Source organism: Genypterus blacodes, unplaced genomic scaffold, assembly GCF_046128005.1.
Source record: "Genypterus blacodes isolate CSIRO-AG114 ecotype Tasmania unplaced genomic scaffold, CSIRO-AGI_Gbla_v1 ptg000067l_1, whole genome shotgun sequence".
NCBI lineage: Eukaryota > Metazoa > Chordata > Actinopteri > Ophidiiformes > Ophidiidae > Genypterus > Genypterus blacodes.
This window is the reverse complement of record NW_027466879.1, coordinates 355,001-379,822: the sequence shown is the minus strand read 5'-3', so window position 1 is coordinate 379,822 and position 24,822 is coordinate 355,001. Positions and strand designations below refer to the sequence as shown.

Genomic DNA, 24,822 nt, shown 5'->3' with positions numbered 1-24,822 from the left:
TCGACACATGACTAATAACGTGTAACCCTGGGAGGCACTGATGTGGGAAACTGAACTTGATGACTTTTGAAAAGGAGACAGTGTATTCTTGCATCTTGCAGCAAGATACTTTGATAAAGACCCATTACAGATGTGTAACCTCATCAAGATGAGTCCCCATGTGTCCATTTGGGCAAAGTCTCCTCCAATTTCTCAGACATTTGCCTCTGTCAGCAATGTGTCATTTACTCCACACATGCCAGCCTCATCACCACTCTTCACTCACACCAGAGGGCCTGGTTGGTTGTACCAGAGTGTTTGTTCAGCGTGGTAGAGTTACAAGTTAGATGTTACGCTGCTCTTAACAAGCCACCAAAGCGGGTTTAGGTTTCATTGACCTGGCTTATTACGGTGTCACTTTAGCCTCCAGTGGGACACATCAACACGCCCCTGTACACAACACACACATATACGCACACACACACACACACACACACACACACACACACACACACACACACACACAGCCATTACACATGAAGACTCATTATCAGTGACATTTGGTTGTTTCTATAAGGCAATAGAGAACGATTGAAAATACAACAATTGGTAGTACAATCCAAAAAAACAATCCATCAGACACACACACACACACACAAACTCTCTCTCTCCATCTCATACACACACAGACACAGTCCAGCTCAGTGTTCAAACGGAGACATTCTGTATCTTCCTGCCAAGGCACATGCAGAGTCAGTACAACAGTGTTTCAGCACTGGATTGTAGTGTGGAGACTCTGTAGATGACATCTTAACCTCAGATTACCTCACTAAACGATGGCGCGTTCACATACAGTCAAAATAGAGTCATATTTCATGAGGAATATGGATTTTAAAATCTCTAATAACATCAGTACTGTGGAGGCTAAAAGGGTGCATCAAAAGTAAAATCCTCACTTTAAAGGAGTACATTATTTTCCACAGGAAGCATGTATACGTCATAAATGTAAAGCATCCTTACCACTTCTCTCCCCCAGCACCCACATGTTGCTGAACTGTGTAACCAAACTGGGCCTGTTTGGGACCTTTGATGATTCTGTGTTTCTTTGTGTCGATATTGAAGCAGTCACGAAATCCTAGAAAAAGAACAATAAAGATGTTGTTACCAGCAGATTGTGTTATTTATTATTTAACACCAGAGACAAGAGCGTGTGAAGGACCAGTGTCTTCAAATCTCATAGCTCAGCAGTGAGTGGTTGGACAATACAAATTTGTCTAATGACTATAGACAGTTGAATGGGGAGCTAAAGGCGAGGAACAGGCTGACACTATCAAGCTTCTCCTCTCCATGTGGAATCAAAAAGAAAAACAAAATGGCCTGCCAAGTCTGGGTGGCTTCCATCAGGAAGGAGCTAGAATGTCCAAGCATCAGACCAATGCACTGGAGGCTGTATGTGTGTTCCCATGCTGATGTGGTTACGGTTAGAGGGAGATGTTGGTTGAGGGTATCAAGAACACCAAGCAAACAGACCATCAAGGTTTGAATTGCATAATGTAGACAGACAAGTCATCACATCAGGATAAAGTATATCCACTGTGGGATTAAATCATTATTGTTTTAGTTAGAGTGTTAGAGAGAGTGTTGGTGTTAGATGTGTTTGCCATTGCCTTGAACTGACAGCAAAAGTGTTCCAAAAATATATGCAAAATGTCATGTTTTTAGGTAAAAGTACTTCAGAACTAGGTCAGAGATGTTGCTATTTATATTTGATTTATGCAAGTTATAGCATTTTAGAGATATTCAGTGTTCATCTGCTAGGTTCCCTGAGTTTCTCCATGAAATTTCTTCAACAGAGTCCAAATAGAAGTTATACACACCAAAATAAAGTTTAATCTAGGACAGTAACACCTTATAAAACCATCTGTCGATGGGTGACATTGTGCAATCAGTAACCTGACAACAAATATCTAATCAAGCTCCAACTTGCAAAAAAACAGTGACACAGTTTAAATGCAATTTTCCACAGACACTTCAGCTTTTGTGTAATTGGCACTTTAATCAAACAGTCGAACTCCTGAATGAACAGACTAGACCATAACACTTGTCTGGCATCATAGGAACAGTCTCCATTTGTACTCATCCTGGCATAGTCTGGTGTCTGTTTGACCTCTAGCTGCACTGTAAACACAGACTTCCTTTGGAGGGAAACAAATATTAATCCTATAAACACTCAGAAGCTGCTCAGCTGTCTGTCACATTTGACTGACAGTCTTCCATTCTTAATACTTTCCAGCCCTTTCATCACTAAATTGGGAAAAACAATCACAAAGTCACTGGCGTCACTTTGATTTGTGCATCTTAAACTAAATCAGCGTGCCGACATCTTGCATTGAATTGTTACCAGTCTATTCAAGAGAGTATGAAGGTTTGGTTTTGGTAGTAATACTGTATGTGGTTGAGTAAATTGACAGCCACAAAAGCAACCTAAGCAACTTATAGAAAAGCGACATTAATTAGCCTTGGTAAGCCCTGTTAAGTAATGTGGTGGAGCCTTGAGCTCAGCTTGTGGGAAGCATCATTCACAGTTAAGTTTAGTTTGACATGTAGTAAAAGAGGAAGAAACAAAAGCTGCAATGAGACCTGATCAAAGAAAATGGAGTTTCCCTAAAGCGTATTTCAAATGATCACATGCTTCGATGGATTACCAGGTGGCAACAAAGAGGGATTTTCTGTTTTGAATTACAATATCTATCAGCAAAAGCGTTTTTAGGATTAGACGTGTCACCAGGTTAGCTGAAAATGGCTTATTAATGCTGACAACATCATTAAATTCTTTAATTTCCATCAGGCGAGGAGTATATCATGTGAGGATATGGCGGGGATGAGATTTTCCTTTTGGAAGAGGACAGAGAGGGGAAAAGACGTAATCGTCTACCACTCTGACTTCCTGTCGATCTTTCCCTCCATTCATCTGTCTTCTACTTAATCTCCAGCTGATCCCTTTCTCACCCGTTGCCAGCCCCTCTCCTAATTGGGTTTCTGTTGTTCAGTGCTGCTCCAGCAACCATTTATTTTTGAATGTCTGTGGGGTCAAGGATCATGGCGTTCTTTTATACCGAGCTCATTTCTGCAGTGAAACTCAATTATTGACTAAACGTTTAATCCTCTGGAGTCTCAAATATTTTTTATTGTTGTACTTTGGCTTTTATCTAACCTATGAAGCTGCATTGTAAAAAATCATTTGCTAGACACGACGACAAACTTAAGCTTGGGAAAATCACATTTCTGCCAAAATGAGTCAAACAAATACAGACTTGTACATTTACTTTTCAGTGACAGTATGTTAATAATCTGAGCTTCACAGCCAAAGTGAGCAGAACAGTTTTAGTAGCACATCTCTGCAGCTTTGGTCCACACACACAGTGGGGTTTATATGAACTCACTGCCCATCTGTGAGGCTCCAGGGTCACGTCAAGTCAAGTGATCCTTATTTTTTGCCTGCTGAAGAAAATTCAGTTCACATGTTCAAGAATGATCCACAAAGTTGTGAAGCAAAAATCATTTTCACTGTACTACAACACAGAGCCGATGAGGTCAAAGGTCAATCACAGGTGAAACTTTGCTCACTGTTGTTTACTACAAGGACAAAAGGAGCACATATTGCAGTTGCAGATGTCTGTTTCCTAACGTGAAAACATGTAACAACAATCATAATTTTGTCATCTCAACATCTATTAAAAGTCCCTTACTGTGGTTGTTTTGTGCTGAGCTGACGTGTGTGAGATGTGGATGTGTAAATCTTGAGCCAAGTGCTCTCTCTCTTTTCCCAGGTTATCTATTAAAGCCATTAACCGCTTTTCATTCCGATCCCAGTTGCCAAGTTAAATAAAAACGTCTGTGTCCTACATTATATAACTGCCTGGTTGATGGTGAGGACTGTACATCCCAAAACCTCAGCTCAGACTTCAGACAGTAACAATATGTACCAGCATGGCCTTATGTGAAAAGCTACAGCTGAAACTTTCAGACATTCATCAGAGGCTGTTTGCTTTTCTAACCCATCCATGAAAAACAATAACTAACCAATCTTCATGCTGTCTAGTTTAACTGACTGACAGACAAAACTTTGCTTCCTTCACACAACCTAAAGTACCACAAAGTATTACAAAGTACCTTCATGACAAACTGTATCTACCTGCACACCTACTCACATGACATGATGAGTAACGGTTTACAAGCTGGTTTACAAGCTTACAAGTGTTTGTACAGCGGTTTACATTTTATTCCGTGTATATCTCAGCTGGAAGTTAATTTTTGATTAGCTTTCCATCATAGACACAGAGCAGAACAGCAAATGATGGTTAGGTAAGGACAGGCTAGTTTTATGTCTATAGGTAAGCTAAGAAGTTAAATTACACGTTAACATTGCAGTTATAATAAAAAGTAATAAAGCTTTACTCAGTGATTAAGGTGCACTTGGCTTTACCTTTGATTAATTCTGTAAACCTAGCATCGTCAGATCCACCTGCTACATTTCCACAGCGGCACAGGAATCAGTGAGTGAGAGTTTAAATTACTAAAACTAAATTAAACTAACTAATGAAAGTATAATAATGTTTCTCATCACCTTCCTAGCTAAACCTGCTGACTCACGGCTCAGCTGCTGCTCATTAGCTCGTAACTCGACTTCATCAGTTCAGGGGGTGAATCTTTGATTCCTCCTCTGTGTTCCTGCTTAATGTTGTAGCAGAGTGCGTAACGTTAAGTAGTAAAGTTATGTCTTATATCTTACCACTCATATAGGTTAATACATACTAGGATGCAACCTTATCACAACTAATTGCCTCAACAAGTTTAATGTTACGGTGATGATTGGCAGCTATTATGCTAATGTATGCTAACGTGTAACGTTGCAAACCCTAATTAATAATTTATTCTGCTTAACTTCTACATTGACCTAACATATATTTAAATACCATTATATAACATTTCATCATTCATTTCGATTCGATTTGTATACTGTATGTGTAACGTGTACTGTATGTCGACTACACATGTAACAATATAGAGTACATCCATCAGGAGTGTACTGAAGTGAACTCATCATATAGCCACTGGAGTTTAAAGGACACATTATACAAGGTACATGCATGACAATATTAGGACACTGTGATGGGTAAAACTGTGCTTACTGCATCAGAAATTAAAGTCCGTATCATCATTTCTGTATGAATGTGACATTAGTGAGTCCTAAACACTGCATCAAACTCGATGTTGCAGGCTTTTAGTAAAACGATTTGTTTGTTACAGGGCGGACTTGAAGTATTTGTCAGGGTATGAAGTTGTTTGGAGTTTGAGATGCAGAGTTGCACATGCTGAGCAGCTGGATCCCTTGAAGTGAAATTGTTTGTCTGTGGGAATTAGAAGTAGACTGAATTCCTTAGATAGTGACATATTTGGAATGATAATAATGTGCAGAGGTAAACAGGAAGTCCAAAAAGTGCTCCCAGTGTCCCTGAGCAAGAATCAGAAAAAGTGAAAAACAAGAGAGTGTTTAGAGAGTAAAGCTGAATCAGAGGCACAGTTTTACCGCAGCACAGTGGGTAAGGCAAGTGAGAGACGCAATCAATGAAGCAGACAGTCAAGGCTGTCAGGTGAACAGGACTACATCACACACTGAACCTCAGAGCGTTTGTTCTATTCTGTTATGAGAACCTATGTTTAATGAATGGACATCTCATTCATCTAAATATTGACACATTCTCCACATTGCTCATTTCCCCTCGCATGAATGGTTCAAGTGTTCAGCTGGTGTTTGAACCGGCCACCAAACATTCTCCTAAAGTTTCTGTTTCTGTTGTAACATTAAAGGGGTGATTGAGAATAGATGGATAGGAACACAAACTGCTTCTTTGAATAATAAACAGATATCACAAACATCGCAAATAAAATGTGACAGAGTGGTGCAGCAGGCAGCAGGGTGGGTTGAAATTTACAAATCATACATTGTTATTGATCGCCTTCAGAGCATAAAGTGTGACTATAGTATTAAGAGGTTCTATAAAGGTTTTGGCCCCTCTAGTGGTCTCTTATGAAATTGCCATTCCCCTGATGACCTCTAGGTTTAAAAGTATGTGTCTCTTGTACAATCTCATGATGGAGTCTTATCTTTCACTCAACAAGAACATTTTCTGTTGGATAGCTTCTGTCACCGATTCGAAGAAGGGCGTTGGCAGAAATCTGCAGTCACCACCACACAGCTTCACTGTCATCATGGTGGTAAGTTCTGTTACTGTGACACTTTGCCACAGTGGAGAACGCTTGAGGCGTGCTTCCATACGGAAAGTTCTGTGGCCATTCACTGGAGAAAACAACAGTTTTCCTTCTGTTTTGCATGTTTACTTTTACCAGCTCCTCACACAACTCTCATGGTAGAAGGGAAGCGACACGAGACCAAAACAACATGGCAGCTAAGAAGATGCAGGTAGAATGACAAAGGAGCCAATGTTCAGAAATAATGAGAAATATAGACAGAATAGATAACCTTTTAATGTAAACAAGTAAAATATGTACACAGACCAAATGATGCCCCTGATGAGGAAGGAGATACCAAAGCCAAGTACAAACAAACTCAATTTGTAGTATTTGTGTTGAACAAATTTCAAAGCAGGTTCATGTTTATACAAATGCATCTGATAAGCCCAACCCCTACATGCTGAACTGGCCAGAACCTTTTGTTTTGATTGATTACTTCCGCTATGTGTTGATTTGAACACACCCATGAAGTACAAGGCTAGTGAACAAATGTTTGCAGTCTGTGCATGTTGCCAACTCAGACGTGACACAGCTTGGTGGTGTTGAAGGGACGGTACTTAACATGTTGTCACTCAATGTGTGCATTGATGCTGCATTAAGAGAGGTTGGAAGTGAATCATAATGTTTGTTTGCACTTTAAACCGAACCCAGAAATCCAAATAATAACATAAAATCTGTACATGTCGCCTTTAAACACGGAAAAAAGTTAAAGATACCGTCAGAGGAAAGAGCTGAGAGCGTAGCAGGCAAAAGTGTCTGTGTGAAAGCATAAGAATGGAGATGATCCAGTTTCCATTTCAAACCATTAATGTGGCAGGGCAATTTAATATTCCCAGTAATATCAGCTGCTTCTAAGGCAAGGTCGGAGTCTTGCTGGGTTTCCTGTGTACTGACTTCCATTCCCAGATAAATAAACCTCAGGCCAGTGGCTGCCGGTGCGACTCGCATTAGTCCACTGCTGCCATTGGCCCCTCACCAAGCTGCAGGAGCTCCACCGCAGACCCACTGACACAGAGCAGCACTACGACGCATTGTGCAAACCTGAGCACATCCAGCGGTTTGCAGGCATCCTCGCATCGGACACACGTAATGCAGTTCCCTGATATGTTTATGTTATACAATATAATGAGCTACACTCCATATGGTAGCGTACATCACTCCCCTGCCCGTTTCCTGCTTTTTACTGTTCTGGTCAGTTCTGGTATGGCTGGATGTCGTTCCAACGTGACGCACTCGTCTGATGATGCTGGTTTAAGAGGGATTTTATTCCAGTTTCATTTTCTTGGCTGTGTAACAATACATCCTCCACACGTGATCCGGTGTCCACCTGGGCTTGATGTTAAACATGTCCTAGCTCAAGCCCTTAAACAGTGAAAAGCTGTAGGACCAAATCAGTTAAGTAGGATGGGATGTGAACTCTTACCGTGGGGTCAGTAGTGAGCCTTAACAAAATGAGGACAGGCCACATGAGCATAAATAATACTGTCGAGCATTTAAGCCTTTTGCCATTGATGTATTCTGGGTTTCCATTACATCGTATTTTCTCTGGATAGATACTTCATTGTGGACAATGTACTTTCAAACATTTTGGCACCGTATATCACAGATACACATGCCAATGCAAATACACAGGGAGGCTGTGTGTATCTGGAACCACATGTGCTTAAAAAGCACAACAGCCAAGTGGGCACAAATGACCAAACTGTTCATCCTTTCGGCCGAACCATGGCACAACTTGAAGCCACATGATACAAACTGCATACCACCAGAGGCCAGCAATCACACACAACCATGTGTCACTGTGGAGATATTTGAGTAGAATCTATAGCTGTAAGGTTTGTACTACAATAACATGATGGTTGAGAATGGAGCGTGCATATAATGTATGTGTGTGTAAAGGCTGCATTGGAGATCAGAATTAACTGACTGATGTACGTGTAACCCACTTTACGTTGATTACATTGATCTCTAAGGAATTTCAAAATGCTCTTAATTATCATTTGGCAGTCACAATACACCATGTGAATAACTCATTCTTAGGAGACATTCCAACATCCTCTAACCTGAGAGTATCTGCTGTTAACCACAATAGTTTAGCTCAACTTTCAGCTCAACACTGAGTCTAAATGCCAAAAGGCAATATTACTTTTTAACTGCAGGCTCCTGGACTTAGACAGAGTCTGTGTGCAGTCCACAGAACAACATTCTCCAGCTTCCAAATCTGTGGGATTCAACCATGTTTGTGTTTGTGCTTGAAGTACCTTTTGAGGTTTCTTCTTATGAGCTCCCAAGAACTTTGAAAACTTAGATGTCAAATTGTCTGATCCACACTAAACGCAGCACAGTTTCTATGACTAATAATCACTCGGCAACTAATTTAAGGAATGTCAGGATGTCAAGAGAGCGACAGTGAGGCAGGCATGAAACATGAACCATAACATCCTTCCAAACTCAGCAACTTTGCTTGAGGGTAAACAAAACAATACCAATAGAATAACCCATGAAGGCATTCCAAAATGACCCATATTAGTGTTTTCTGTTCTGCCAGGGCTTCTCTTTCAAACATCTTAGTCATTGTTAACCTCAGAGAGAAAGTCACATCATCACTGTCACTACATGAATATGGCACTGTCCAGACTCAGGAAATGCACCCAGTCTCCCACGTTGATGTGAAACTCTTGGTACCCTCACCGTCCACCCAAACATTCTGTGGTGCTGTAAGGACATTACACTACATCTGACATTGGCACTGAACTGATGCACGTAGGTTGTTTTTTTTTAATCAAGTCAAAATCAGATATGCCACTAACTTTTGCCCGGATGGAAAGACTCAAAAGTTCCAGACTCCAAACCCTCTTTCACTTGGAAACTCTGAGATCCTTTGGCGATATATATCTTTTGATTAGCATAATAACATTTTCTATCGTTCATATTTTGTCAGAGGCCAATGGAAATCAACATGACAAGGAGAAAAACTCAGGTCACTACTGAACCATTTCAACATAAACACACACTACATTGAGAAGAAGACGTGCTTGAGACATGTCTTTAATTTGTTGGCAATTCAGGCTGGATGATTAATCTCATTACAGTTCTCCATACAATTACATTTATGATATATAGATAGTCAACAGTCCTCTCCCACCAGAAAAGACATACTTGTATGTGCTGGAGTAATAGTGTTTCAGGGTCAGGGTTCTTCTAATCCATCAGAAATCATATATATAAATATTTATATATAGTAGGCAAGTAATATCCATCCATTGTTCTAGTCCCAGGACACTTGGGACAGTTGTCTTTAGTGTAACCTACATCTTACGTACCTGCCAATAGTTCTCACAACATGGCTAACATCTTGTCTGGCTACGAGGTCAGTGTCACAGCTCTCACTGCTGCAAATCTGGCTTCCAGCAAATTCCAAATTAAAGCAAATATTTACAATAGCGTCATCCTCTCTTCAACTCTTTCGTTTTGTATTATTTACAATGTCCAAATGTAAAAGATTGATGATTTTCCTCCCCTAGAAAATTCCAGTTACTTAGAAGTCATGGGACTGTTTTTCAAAAAGGATGTAGATTATAGAAATTATCCTGGAGTATAAAGTGACACATCTTTGTACAATACTGACAAAAATCCTTTTCCTGCACATCTGCACAAGGTTGTTTAAAATGTGTTTAAAATATACATGCACACAGACACTCAGACACAGACACAGACACAGACACACACACACACACACACAAACACATACACATAGACAGACACACACACACACACACACACACACACACACACACACACACACACAAATGTGTCACTGCTATTGTGATTTCAGAGGTAATTGACCCCAGTTCTGGCAGTAAACCAATGTCATCCCAGTCAGTGGAAACTTGACTGTGAAAAGATACCATCAAGTTTTATTTCAACAAGTCTGTTTCCAATGAGAGGCAGAACACCCCAGAAGACACATCCTTTAATAAAGCCATCAACCTCTGCCTTCCTGCCTCTCCCCATGATATGGGTCAAGATGTCAGATGTGAGATTATGGAGGGGATAAGACAACCATTCATTCACTCAAGACTGTGCTGATTCAAGTACAGTATGTGTGTACATTCAGTATGCAATAAAGTAGAACAGAAAATACAAAGGACTCATGCATGATTCTACCATTTAAGTTTTGCAGTCTAGATATTACTTTCTAAAACTAAAAAAAACTTTTTCCAGTTGTTGGAGGGAGTAAAAATTGGAACCATCAATTAGAGTGTCATGATTGTTCTGCACAAAAAAAACCCCACAGCCATATTCATAATTTCCAAAACACATGCAATGCAAAAATAGAGAAGGAGGGAGGGAGAGAGAGAGAGAGAGAGAGAGAGAGAGAGAGAGGGTGTGTGAGTGTTACTTTTCACCTTTTTACTCACCTAGCTGTTGGCTGCAGATCCAGAGCAGGAAGAAGCAGTAGTACTCCATATGTTTGCTGTCTGTGAGTGTGTGTGGTGGGCTGAGGCAGGGAGACCCAGTGGCATGCACAGTTTAAGATCCCACTGTGATTGACTCCCCTCTTAGTTAAAGCGCTCCCTATATCTTGGAGAAGTAGGAGGGGACTGTGGCTGGAGAAGAAGGAGGGCCACTGTGTGACACAGCAGCCAGAAACGTTTCTCGCATACTCACACAGCTTTGCTGTGCTGAAATGAAAGCAGTGGACTCTCAAAGGGCCCATCATGTGTTTGTAATGGATATGTACACAGGAACACTTGATGAGGATGTTAGTTGTGAGTTATGCAGAGTGAAACTTGTAGATTCCAGGTGAAAGTGTATTTTTAAGAAGTTTTGCACTTCTGAACCATCAATTAAGAACAATTAATCAACACATTACACTGATACAAGAGGAGGGACAAAGCCATTGCTTTGAGTCCTAAACTTTGATTTTCCAAACTTCGTCCTCCTCTTTCCTCATGGCCTGCGTGTGATATTCCCTTGTGCCGTGGCTCACTGATGCCATCACGGAGCAGCGACCAACCCCCGCTTAGAGGAAGTGGCATGAATCCAAAGATGGTCCCACTGATCTCTGTGAGCATCAATCCCTCCTGTCATATTTCACCTCTGAGATAAAAACTGTGAAGACCACGTAGAACCAGGACAACATCAGCAGCACCACTGATGCTTAAATGTTATTTTTAAATTTTAATACTCTTCTAAACCCTCCACCACCTCCGCTATGCATGCCACAAACATCTTGTATCTGCCATCAGTAAACAGTTCTCTGAGCCAGACCAACCCAGTTCAACCCTGCCAGCTAACAGGGCTCTCATGTCATTCTCCGCTCTGACGGAGGAGGACATCAAAACTGACTCCTGTCCCACAACCTGCCCACTGGACCCCATAACCTCCAACCATCAAGTTAAAGTCCTTTGATGCTCAGCCTTCAAAACCCACTTATCTGAGCTCCATCATTGAGTTTCATGCCACCAACACAAACTGACGAAATGTCAATATAAGTCAGAAAATTTGAGACTCTAGTCACAACACTTTTTTGATACTGTTTGATATTTTATTTCAATCTAATTTCACCAGATGGGGGTATTTACAAAAACTGGCTATTTACTTTATCCCAGCCTGGCAAACTGTGAAAAAAATCTGTCTGGGTACAAAAGCTAAAGTCGTGATTTAAAGGCATGGAAAGGCACATAAATAGACAGGCAGACGTAATAAACAGCATTACTGGGGCTGCCTACATTTCCAAAGACGTGTTTATTTCTACCGTGAATCTGTAGAAATATACAGTAGATCAGTAATGCCACCCAACGTTTCCTTGTTACAAAGCTAAGAAGTCTTCTGTCATACTGAAGCAATGCACCGCAAATGGTATCATCATGGCACGACCACAAACCCACCAGTGTATTAACGCTGGAACGCAAATTTGGGGTTCGTATGTTACCTCATACCCTTGCAGTTGAACCATCCAGTCTTAACTACGCAACATATAATGATCCTGACTTACGCAACAAGGCATACTTTGTGTACATTTGTACTCTAGCAATCCATTTGTGGTCACCTGGTGGATTTCCAATTTGACTATCTTACCACATATATGTCACGTAATCCGTGTCCTTTCTTCATGTAGGCCTCATTTTCACTTCGGTCTGGAAAATGATTTTACTCTTGTGATGATTACAGACTGTGTTTTGAACATAGATTAAAATAACTTTTATATTCACGCCATTCCTTTGCGCAGCTTAAAGCTAGATCCATAAAGTTGTTGTTGTTGTACTTTGTCGCTGCCACTCTTGGGCTTTATTTAAATGCCAAATTTTGCCCATATCAAAATGATGGAAGCCCCCTTGTGCAAGTGGAACAAGTAAATATACAAGAATATATACTATATGAATGGACAGGAGCCAAAGGGTGCAGAGGGAGTGAGGAATGGAGGAGTGTAGTCTCCCTGACTGGACTTTCATCATGCTCCAGTGAATTATGTAGATTCATCTGGATTCCAGCCAAAACAAGGTTTATCTTACACATCTGTTCACAAGTACACAGGCTTATCACGAACACATAAGCAATCATACAGCCCATATGTGACTGAAGGGCCTGTGAAAGTCATCATGAAGGGGAGTGCTCAAATATTCAGGTTAAATATCCAGCCTGTGAGCTGAATACATGTGGAAAACTGACCAATATGATATACATTGTTGGCTCTAATGCAGACTACCCACTAGTTTGTAATCATAGTCACTTTTCTTTTGCACAAACTCCCTACAAATTAAGCTCATCAAGCAAGCATTTCAACCCCAGAGACTGCACCACCAAAAAACAAAAAGAAACAACGTTTTCTTTCATTAAAGGTGCTTAAAAGCTCATTTTGTCTCCATCACTTCCCATCTGTGGACTGCTAGTCGTCTTGTTTCTTCTTTCATGTTAGGAAATTAAGCCTGGTACCCACTGAGGGTGCCTGCAAGGTTCTGCTGAGCAGTGTTGATGTAAGTGTCAGTGACCATGTTTTCTGAAATCGTTTACAAGCGTAAGGGGGAGTGCAAAAAACTTTTGTTTGTCTGCTTTTTTTGGACTGGCAGTCAGACACTATCCAGGACATTAAAGACAGAGCGTTAGACATACACTACCTTCATTCTTAAAGGGGCGGCCATTTGTTAAGGATTTGATCCTTAGCTGTCACTCAAACTGCTTGTAACTTCTTTATTTGTTCAGGTAGAGAAACCATTCAGACATTTTTAAGGCTTCAGCATTTTTTTTTTTCACGTTTTTTCAGATGGCACCAGTTTAACCAGAAACCATTTAAACATTCTTCATTTCAATCATTCAAGCACTTCAGCAATTGCAATCAAAGCGCAGTTTCTTCAGGAAATGCATTTCTAGTTTGATGTTGTTGTACCAAACACACATTATGTCACCCTAAACATACCCACAGGCAACACTCAAGGGGAAGTTACATCATGAGCATCATTTCCTAAACCACACCAACAGAACAACATAATGGTGAAATATTTAAAAAGGCAGCATTCCTTACCACTCATACTCAACCTCCTTGGAATAAAACATTCCCAAAATGGAGGGAAATTAAAGACATTAAAGAGGTTTTGGCAGCTATTGTAATAAAAAGCTCAACACAAACACAAAAAGTTTCACAACCAATATTGCTTTAACCAGTAATGTGGGCACAAACTCATAACTCAAGAATCTCCTGTCAGCTTTCAAGACAAATGATGAATCAGAGCAACCTGCAATTAAGATTTGCTGTTCTGAATGGAGGCTATGTGCCAGTGCAGTTTAAGGAGCCGGGCTCTTTCTGTCAGTGTTTCCAGACTTGAGGGGGGGTGGTGGACAATTCTCCCCATTGCGTTTTCTGCTGACCAAAATTACCCTGCGGATACTTAGCTCACTTTCAGGAAGGGGGCACCGAGGGGTAGGGGGGCCAAGGGGGAACCAAAAGGAGTGTGAATAATTTGGTCAAATTTCAAGTCATATTCCTTTCTGCCTCCTTTCAGATCACATAAGCTGTGCAGAATCCCAGTGTGGAGTGCTGCCTGAATTCAATACTGAACAGGAGCTCCTCTTACCTCACCTTTTCAGCACTCTCTGACACCATAACACAACTGCAAGCAATTACCTCAATCGCCCCTGGATTATCTGTTTGTGTGCGATGTATGGCCGTCTCCCGGGGGCAGAACGGGAGCTCGAGTTAGACATGAGACAAGTCCTCAGAGATCAGACGTGAGGCAGGAAAGAGCTAACCCCCTGTCACAGTCTAGGCCGGGTGCACGCCTCGTGTTGAGAGCAGTTATCACAAATCATCATGTTGTTATGTGTGAGACCTCCAACCCTGGTCTCCGGTTGCTCAATTGCCTCCTTTTGAGACATCAAATTCATTAGTAAGCCGTAATAATGAAGAAGAAAGATGTGGGTTTTTGCAGGTGATTCATTAACTGGAGCCCTTGATGAAAATCTACATCTGCTGATGTGGGGGATGATTTATTTCAGTTTTCACACCCAATTTTCCATCTGCAGCTATTCAGTTTATTCCAAAGTAGAGTCTGAAGACCTCTTAAACTGCACACAAACCATCAGAGAGCACTAAGCGTTTCCATAACACATATTAATGCAAAAAAAATGCATCCACCTCCCAATTTATTTGAAAAAAATAAAAAACAATCTGTAAGACATCTGTCAAATACAAAGTTTTTAAAAAAAACAGTAGTTCCTGTTGTATAGGTTTAATGGCTTTGTTTTCTGTTGTGATATAACAACTGATGTACAGTCGATTTGATTTTACAGCCAAGTAGACACAAAGACTCCTGTATTGACTACTCTTTGCTTCTCTCACACATCCTTCTCCCACTCCATGGACTTTCCCACGTGTGCCCAGGAGCTACAGTAACAAAACAATGTGAGCGAGTTCATCCTTTGACTCACAAAAGATAACTCCACCGGGAGTAAAGAGCATGTATCAGTTTGGGGTGTGAAATCTTGCCATCCACTCATACCGGAAGATCCATGTGGAGCTTTTATGCTCACAGTCCCATATCCTGTTGTCCGAGGCTGACTCTTGTTGCCAAAGATATTTTACGCAGATCCTTTTTGAAACATTAAACTGTACATGCTGATTCTTATTGCCTGTGGAGACGTTACTTTCCACAAGTCACAGCCAAGTGCGGCAAGGGTACGATGAACCAATGAGTGATTTTCATAGCCATGCAGCACACACACACTCGGCATCCTCCAAGGAGCCTTTTGAAACAAGCTGCTGTTCCAGTAACTCGTTTTTGGAAGCGAATCACCTGTTGAGATGACTACAGGGGGAGATTATTACAGTCTGGATCCCTGCAGAAGGCATTAGCCTGGTGAAAGTATTGGAGGTCATCTGCAGGAAGTTCTTGCAGTGCTCTCATTGTGCTGTGCTGTGCATGATGTAACCCGACTACACCAATAACCTCACTAAAGCTGCAGATTCATGTTTTTTTTTTCTTCTTTTTCCTATTTTCCCCCTATTATTATTTATTAGTTTTTTATTAAAGTATTACATAAACGCAGAAATACAAACAAAGTTATTGGTAATTACTCCTCTACTTTTATAGAACCTTGAAGATTTCATTCATTCATTCATGGTCTGGTTTAATGTCATAGTTACAATATTTAAATAGTTCCTGCAGTAAAAAGATGCTGTCTCTACCTGTGGTGAACATTCTAGTTCTGGATTAATATCCAGGCAGTAAAATTGTGTGTTTTTGTGAATAATCCATCAAGAATGAGGGGAGATGGTCAACCAATGTTGGAGAAATGCAAGTCAAATCTCAGCCATGTGAGCATATTTGGATGGGGAGAAGTTGAGTGACAGAATGTTGGCCAGGAGGAATTCAGTGGTTTTCGGGCGGCCATACAGAAATCCTGTTTCTCCCTAGAGAATGCAGACGGTGTTTTTTCGATTATTTTCTTATGCGTAACCTGCAGACGTTCTTTCTTACTGTTATGTTATGGAATCGTAGTATGCATGTGGTTTTGGTGGACTCATCTGCTGTATGAAAGTGGAGAGTATTCCCCATCTAAGCAAGCTTATATCTCTGTGATAGGTAAGAAAGTAAAGATCTCTGCACGGGTGTGTGCGTGTACAGGGAGTGTGTAATGAAATAGACCTGTTGTTGCTCCGTTCGTTCCTTTGTTTGTACTGACGTTACCTAAAGATGGTATTTAGAACAAACAATCCGTCACAGATGTAAACTCAACCTGAGCTCTATGGGCTTTGGGCTTCAGGCGCTACCTAGCCACAGCTAAGCTGAAGTGGAAATACGTAATGCAACCAACGTATCATTATGTGCAAGACACTGCGGTGTCTTTGGGAAGTGCAAATCGGAAATATGTACTTATGCACAGGGAATGTGAGCTGCTGTTAATTCTGGTGGCAAATAAGGTTAGACTGAAGAAAACGAGCACCTGGCAACTGAATCATTAATTTCCTTCACCTAATTATTCCTTTCCAGAGTGTGTCAATGCAGTGTGTCAATCAAGAGCCTATACCTCTCTATAAACGTCACAAGAACAACTTTCAAAGTGTACAGTAGGTCAACTAGTTGTTTTTTTTAGAAAAGAGTTAAAGGTCTATTATTTTTCAAAGTGCCAGAAAGGTTACAACACTGCTCCTCATCAGTTGACCTCAATGGAGAAAGTCGTCGTATAGGAGTAAAGTCTACATGCAGAAGAACAAGTTGTTTTCTCTATTGAGCAGTGGCTTAGAAATAAAAGGAGGTAAAAGCTCTACTGTATGTATTCATCTCAAGACATTATTTGTTAAGCTCAATATCCAATACAAACAAGTTATCAAAGGGCTTCGTAGGCCCACACAGCAACAGTTCCTGACCCGGCCAAAGCTGTCTTGCGAAGGGAAGGAAAAACACTTTGAAATGAGATATACAGGAAGATAGAAATACAGCCACTCAGCACTGATCCACTGAGAGGTCCACAAGGTCCACAAAGACTGGATCAATCATAAAGTCATTGAGATGGCTAAGTGAGGAGACAAGTGGATCCTATGGGATTGTTGTGTTTTCAAGCAACAATGCTCTTCCCTATTTAGGAACTAAACAAAAGACAGAGTTCACTTTTTAATTTGACTATGATTAAGTCAATTGGTGTCCAAAGCCCATAAGGCACCACAGTACTTATGCTGTTGATGTTTAACTGTTTGTTTTAAACGTGAAATATCAAACCTATGACTTGTGCCCAGTATTTCAGAGGTTTGGCGTTTTACTTCAATTGGTGGCATTCACAACTGGATCTACCATGGAGGTCCTAAACAATTATGGAGGCTGAGATGGAATCAATTGTCGCTGGAACCATAAAATCTATCAGCGGTGCAAATAAATCTTTATTTGCCGATATCCAAATGAACTTGAAGGGGATCTCAACAGTGAATTTCCCCCAATATAGCTTCACAGTAACTGATCCAACCTTGTAACTAGTTAAATGCCTATGGAAAATCTCACTCTATAGTAAAAAGAACACAATAAAGAGCCACATACAGAGAACTAAATGTTTCTGTCTGAGCTTGAGTGAGTCATTCTAACTTTTCCAGATCTCTGGCAGAGCATTGTGCAGGTTAACTTGTGCCAGTAGCAATAGTGGGAAATAGACTAATGTGGAAACTAAAGCCACACGCCACAAGATGGACGACAATGGAACGCCACAAAGCTCACGCATCCAGATTCGGGGCAAAGCCCGTGTCTCTCGACACCCAGCTTAAACAGAAAGCCATGCAGTTCATATAAGATTACTTCATGGACAGAGTAATATGCTGCGTCAACGGTAAGGGTTTTTTGCCCAGTCTGCTCATAATCTCTGGGAAATAACGCTCTCAGTACAGGTTAGGCGGCCGTCATTGGATAGATACACTACCAGGTCTTAGACTCTGCACATAAAAACATCAAAAATAACTTCCAGTCACTCAGCACATTCCCATATCCAATGAAGCGACTCACAACTCATACAGAATCTTAGATCACACCATCCTGTGGTCTAAGATAAACGTCTGCCTTCGTCATGTCTTCATCACGGGAGAACACATATTCCTGTTTCATTGCATTTGGATTTATATTCATTTGGAGACAGATGGAAAAATTGTACTGGAGGGGGAAAAAATGTTCTCGTCTTGGATCTCCATGGCAAAACCAAACTGTCTGCAATTTTCTGCTTGTAATTATTAGGTTTTGCAAAGCACAATTATCTGTTGCAGGTTGACCACTCAAACACCAAGTTAAGACCCTTGCACAGACTTTTAAATGCAGTCCATATGACACATAACACATCAACAGTTAATGTAATGCATCTTGTGCTGCGGTATTTCCAAAGGGGAAAGTGTGTGATGGTATTTTTCTGTTGTTTTACACCCTGGCAGCTTCTGTTCAAACCAGGCTTTAAACCTCCTATTTATTTTTGCACCAATCTTGGCAGATAGTTTGCGCAAGAGAAGACAGATTCAGTTTCTTTAACTATATTTGCATTTTGTCAAAGAACTATTTAATTTGGCCGGGAGAACGCGTGTGTGTGTTCATAAATGAGTTCTTATCCAGCTATATTTTCTACATTAGGTTCCAAATTGGACCTTGCCAAGGCTTTGCCAAGACCACCTCAGGGTCCTCGGGGAATAATCAGTGAAAGCACTTAAGGTAATAAATACCCCCGTTTGACGCTTCGTTTGAGTTTTTTAAATGTCAGGAAAATGTGATTACCCAGCATAAACTGTGCGTTATGCCCACATGGATTAGTGGATAATGTGTTGAAGGGGAATTTTGATTGATATTCAGCGTTGCATGGGTGTGAAGTAGCAATGGCGGGCTACAGTCAAGGAGGAGGGCTCCAGAATCTGCTTTAGTATTCTTTATCAGAACAGACCTAAAGACCTTTAGATTCCAGCCATTCTCTCTAACTGGCTTTTAACATAGAGACAAACTCATTCACACTCTCACTGTCCAACCTATAACTAAACAACTTTGAGTTTAAGTGCGTCTTTATTCTGTTATTTGAGGTTTTGAGAGATTTGTATTCATGATCACAGAATGTGGTACTTGTGTCAATGATCATGCATAAAACATCTGAAGTCTTAAAAAGTGACGGCTTCATGGACGATTGACTGAAACTTCATTCTGTGGCGCACGATAAGACGGTAGCCTGGTAAATGTCTTGTATATTTAATATTCGCCACCACAGTCATTAATCAATAACAAGTCTGCCACCCCAATTAAAGGGAAGAATGTCACAACCCCCGAGGAGAAAGAGTGTTGAAGATCAGCCATGGAAAGAAAGGACAGCTGCATTTACCAAAAAGGGTCTTGAAATATAGCCCGCTGGTGCCCGTTTCCACTGTGCCAAACAGCTGGTGTCCAGGAATTTGATGTTTAGCTGGAAATACCAACTCAGACTTTTAAACCTTTTCAACTGTCACTATCGCTGCGTGATTTAGGGGTAAGAATATGACGTTTCCACCAGCAGCTGCACAGGGTCCCCCCCGCCTGCTGAGCGCCTTTCCTCCACCAGACGCAGGTAAATGTGCTTCCCACGTACGCCCACAGCAAGTCACCCCCCGTCCAATTACACAGTTTATGAGCAGTGTTACAGAGTTACAGAGATGTCTTCACTTTCTTGGCTCCGTCTGCCTTCGCCTACGCTCAAACAAAGGCTTTCTGATGCCACTTCTCTCATCCTCTGCAATTTCTTTAACCTCTATATGCTTGTGTGTGACATCGACAAAGATGAAGAGCTTTTCTGTGAAGGTAATCATACTTCAAACCCCTCCACCCACGAAGAACGTATAGATTTAAACAATCATATAACTGTTCAACTTCCCCCTAATGACTATGATTATATTTTCTCTCACAGCTTTAACTACATGTCCTCCTCATCCCACATCACCTCTGCTCTCATCCTTATGATTATAACTGTATTCTAGAACATTACACAGCGACAAACATCATCTCCATTGTAAACTGCCCTATATTGAGCAAACGGAATAGATTTTGAAACCATGCTGATGTTGTCTGGCTTCTCTTCTGGACTTCCAACACACTTCAAACCACAGTACATTAATCTCACATGCTCTGTTGACCGTAGCCAGCCAGACACCCTGCTGCTGCTTTTGTTTGTCTTTCCCATCAAGTCACAGCAAGCATCTAACATTTATCCTGAACACATTCAAATCGGAGAGCTCAGTCGCTTCGCCACATGAAGCGTGGGTTTGATTGTGAAACATTCTTATGATTTCATACAGCTTCTCATATGATCAAATACCTCTGTTCTGCATTATTACATTTTAATTGCTTGGTCCTGGCATCAATCAAGGCATCAGGCTGGACTGAGCAACACTGTATCAGTTGTTCCATGCGATGTTCAATGCGCTACTGGTTTCAGGCGCCTGGCACTAATCACATCTTGAACGCAGGCCAATTTTGATTACCAGCTCAATCAAACACAATCGAGTGTTGAGCTGGAATGCAATCAGTCTCCGGCAGTGAGGATTGGAGCCATTTGTGCGATGTAAACAACGTGGCAACAGAACAGAAAGCAGCAGGAGTGGAGGAGCAGACACATCTTCTTGTTCAGCATTATAAATCATTCAGTTCTTAAAGATAATAGAGATGTCCTAATTGATGAAGCTCCCAGAAATGAGAGGAACGCTGACCCTGGTGTGTTAGCAAGCACAATTGAACCATCAGTGTTTCCATTTTTTTGCAGCACACTTGAAGGGATGCAGGGGTCTGCAGGAGGTTCAATAGCATTCCGGTGCTTTTATGATAAGCCACGGCCTGTTAGTGTTAAGCCTGGGACTGAGAACTTCAGGCTGGCCCAGGACTTGTGTAAGCAATGGAGGAGCTGCACTAATTGAAGAAAGAGCGTTGGACTTAGACCACTAGAAGCTGGACCGTCTGTCCTTACTGACTTACAGATGAGATGACAGACCACACAGACACGTCCAAACAGAGGATATTTGTTTTGATATCACCTGAGCACACGCAGGGTGCTTAGATAGCCTTAGATAGCCTTCGATAAAAAAAGAGATGGAAAGAAAAAACGGGTTCTATCATATTTGAGGCGATGAAGGAGGTGGGGAGGATTTAAATGGGACTGTGCAAGTTGTCTAAAGTTACAGTCAGTGAATCTTTAGCATCTCTCAATAAAACACTGAATGACACACTCCATCTTATCAATCTGTTTTCAGTTAAGATCAATCTGTTTGAAGAGAGTCTTACGTCTAGTTATGGCAGATGTTTCAAAGAAAATTGGACTCATCAGACAAACAAACAGACAAAACCTCTTCTCAAACGGATTCTCTCAGCTGAGTCATCAGAAAATTTGCTAATTTGTTTCAGAGCGTCTGTCTGCTGCACCTTCACGGTATGACGGGAACATAAAACCTGAAGGAACCAGACAGAACTGGGTCCAGTGCAGGTCTGGTGCCCCAAATGGAAACCAAATGGACATGAAAGTCTCTTCATATTCACTGGTGGGGGACACTGCTGACCAAAGGAGTATTTTAAAAGCCCCGTGTCTGCCAATGTGACTCACTCAATCAGCTCAGTGAATGATTGTAAGCCTTGAATGTGTCTTCCCCTCCGGGCCAAGGCGTACAGTGGAGAAACGCTGACTGAGATTATCGATACACGTGGGACCAAACTTCTCTCTTCCTCCTGTTGTATCTGTATTTGACGAAAAATACAGTGATTGATGTTTGGTTTCCAGTGTTTTTTCCTTTATTTTAGATCCGTTGGATTGCAAAGGTCTGCCTAAGTGCTACCACATGTTAAGCTTTTGTGCTGCTGTCATTGACTTAATGTGAGCGTGTTGTTTTCCAGACTCCATGTGTGGTGAATAAGTATAGGAAGGAGACAGACAGAGAGAGAGAGAGAGAGAGAGAGAGAGAGAGAGGGTGAATATATGAGTGTACCCCTCTACCCTAAATCACTGATTGCCCCTTAAAACATCTAATGTACACAGTCTGTTTTAAAGCCATATCGTCGTAGTTATCAACGGGGCGATCAAGGTCAGGACAACTGCCGAGTCAGGGGTTACGCAATGCCTGAACCTCTTAAACAGCATTCAAACAACACACAGCTCGCAAGATTCTCTCTGGCACCGACATGAATCAGGGGTCTGGTGAGCGGAGAGAGGAGGAATTGGGGCTTTTTTTTTTCTCTCCCGTCAGAGGACTCCATAAATCTACCCCAATGACCAGCAGGTGAAAAAATAGAGCAAATGAGAGGTTATGGGAAAGGAGGCCGAGTGGAGGAGAGGAGGGAAGCTGAAGACGTGGATGAAGCAGAAACCGGTGGAAAATGAGGGAAGGAGGCTGCAGAGATGCGTTTGTTTGTCGAATGTGTAAATTGTGGAATGGTCTACTCACTAAGCCTCCCTTACACACTGGGACACACACCCCAGAGGCCTACACACACACACACACACTCCAGAGGCCTACAGAGTGTGTGTTTCTATTAAATACCCAAAACGGATCAATTGCATGAACCTCAAACTCACTCCCCCTCTTTCATTGTTCTTCCTACTTCTGCCTTCTTCTATCAGCTGCTTTGCTCTCTCCTCTGCTCAGGCCCAGTCAGACCCCCTGTCTTCCTCATCTTCTTCTTCTTCTTCTTCTCCACTCTGCTTTAGATAGAGGAAGTGGTTTGTGTGCAGACTTTTGGCCGGCTGGAATATTGTGCCGTGCACTGGGGAAGCCGAAATTTGAGCCTCGGTGCATTAAATGTTCCACTAGAGCAACAATTTCTGTGAGGGGAAATCATGTGGTGGGCCAGTGTGAAAGGATCCAAAAGGGGGCACAGAGAGAGAGAGAGAGAGAGAGAGAGAGAGAGAGAGAGAGAGAGAGAGAGAGAGAGTCTGTATTACTTGAACTTAGGTCTTCTTATGGTTCTTTTTCCTGTAATTAAATCTTCTCCATCTTCTCCATCTCCTCCTCCTCTCCTCTTCATCTATCTTTGTCTCCATCTACAGTCAGCCGGTCATTAACTAAGAAAAATCAAAGGCATACAGAAATGAATGACGTCTGTGCTCCTGAATATCTGTTATATTTACGAGTCTTTCCACGAGAAGCTCAGGACATAGAAACACAGCGCCCCCTGTTGACGGGATCTGAGGCCTGGGAGAGTTTGAGGGATTTCCAGCTCACAGTTTGGAACGTGTAGGCAGGACTGACGTCATCTTATGGAGGCAACACCACAAGCAACAAACCGAGCTTCCACTGGCTGCAGATGAAAACAAATGACATCATCTTTAAGTAGGGTCATGTCATTTCCTTTAAAAAAACTTAATTTGTTACATTATGACTATAATTGCAGCTAAATGTAGCGACCACAGGGCCACGTGACTTGTTTGGTAGTTAAAGAAGAAGAGAAGAAGAAGAAAGATACTTTATTGATCTCCACGGGGAAATTATTAATATTATTATTTTATTTTTTTACTAATTTTTACAGCCACATTCTGTTTTGTGTTTGCATTTTTTTTTACATAAAAGGGCAGCAAATGCTTTCACAATGCAGATCCTTTGCTATGGTGCCGCTCAATGAAGGAGCTCGGTTCAGAATCACAGCTCGAGTCCCAGATGGGTTCGGAGCCTCCAGGTGCGTCCGTCCAGCCAAGCTTGGTTCAGGTGAGTACTCCTGCGTCTTTGTACCACTTAGTTTTGGGCTATTTTCATGGGTTTCTGTGAAAAACATTGAGAATAACTTGTAATACCATGTAAACTGTATGTGACATGATTGGTTTAAAGACTAATTAAAAGGTTACATGTGACTTGGCGTTTGTTTTAAAGGCGGTAAAACAAGACGTCACCATCTTTTCCTTCAAGCTATCCGTGACGGTTAGCTTACCTGCCTCGTCACCTGAACCTTGTTTCCAACAAACTAAGCAGCTAATTTTAGCTCTTTAAACTTAATTACAAGTGATTCATTTATTTAACAACATTAAGAACTTCAAGTATTATTACATTTTTATACTTAGGTCAAGCTGCTGCTGCTGGTTTTACGAAAGAAAGCAGACAAAGTTGGGACACAGTAGCACCGTTTTTCTGTATGTTTTCCTTTATGTGGTTCAGCCTAGATCTACTGACGCTAATTTGGTTTTTGGTTAGATTAACTTAAGTTATTTTAGTGTTGGAGCATAAACACGCTGTCTGTGCGTTTGCAGCAGGTTCTCTCGTCTCACTGTGGAAGTCTGGATGCTCAAACTCTGCGGGGGGGATTTGAAAATACAGCGCCTCAGTCAAACTACACTGTGGGTGTAATAATGCAGTTTGACCACAAGAGGGCAGCCAAATCTTACACATTGTGTATTGGCTCATGTACAGAGCTGATAACTCCACTACACTGCTGCTGTAACACACACAGCTACTACTGTATTCATGTTATGGCTTTTGATTAGAATACGTCGGGTCAACATCTATGCATGATTAGAAAATAGGAGCAGCACCGTGTTCTCCTCCAATCAGAGCATAAAGGAGACCAGAGAGGAAGAACGTCTGAG

General features: G+C 41.4%; 1 protein-coding gene across 1 annotated transcript in view; it reads right to left on the bottom strand.

The window, feature by feature from the left end:
- The window catches only part of itga11a (integrin, alpha 11a), a 41,624-nt gene extending 30,764 nt beyond the window's left edge, over positions 1-10,860 (bottom strand). Inside the window, exons 1-2 of the mRNA XM_076155276.1 lie at positions 10,716-10,860; positions 1,000-1,114 (exon numbers count right to left, since the gene is read on the bottom strand). Coding sequence (XP_076011391.1) covers positions 1,000-1,114; positions 10,716-10,764 — 164 coding nt within the window. The 5' untranslated portion in view covers positions 10,765-10,860. The remainder of the gene's footprint in view (positions 1-999; positions 1,115-10,715) is intronic.
- Positions 10,861-24,822: the final 13,962 nt, after the last annotated feature.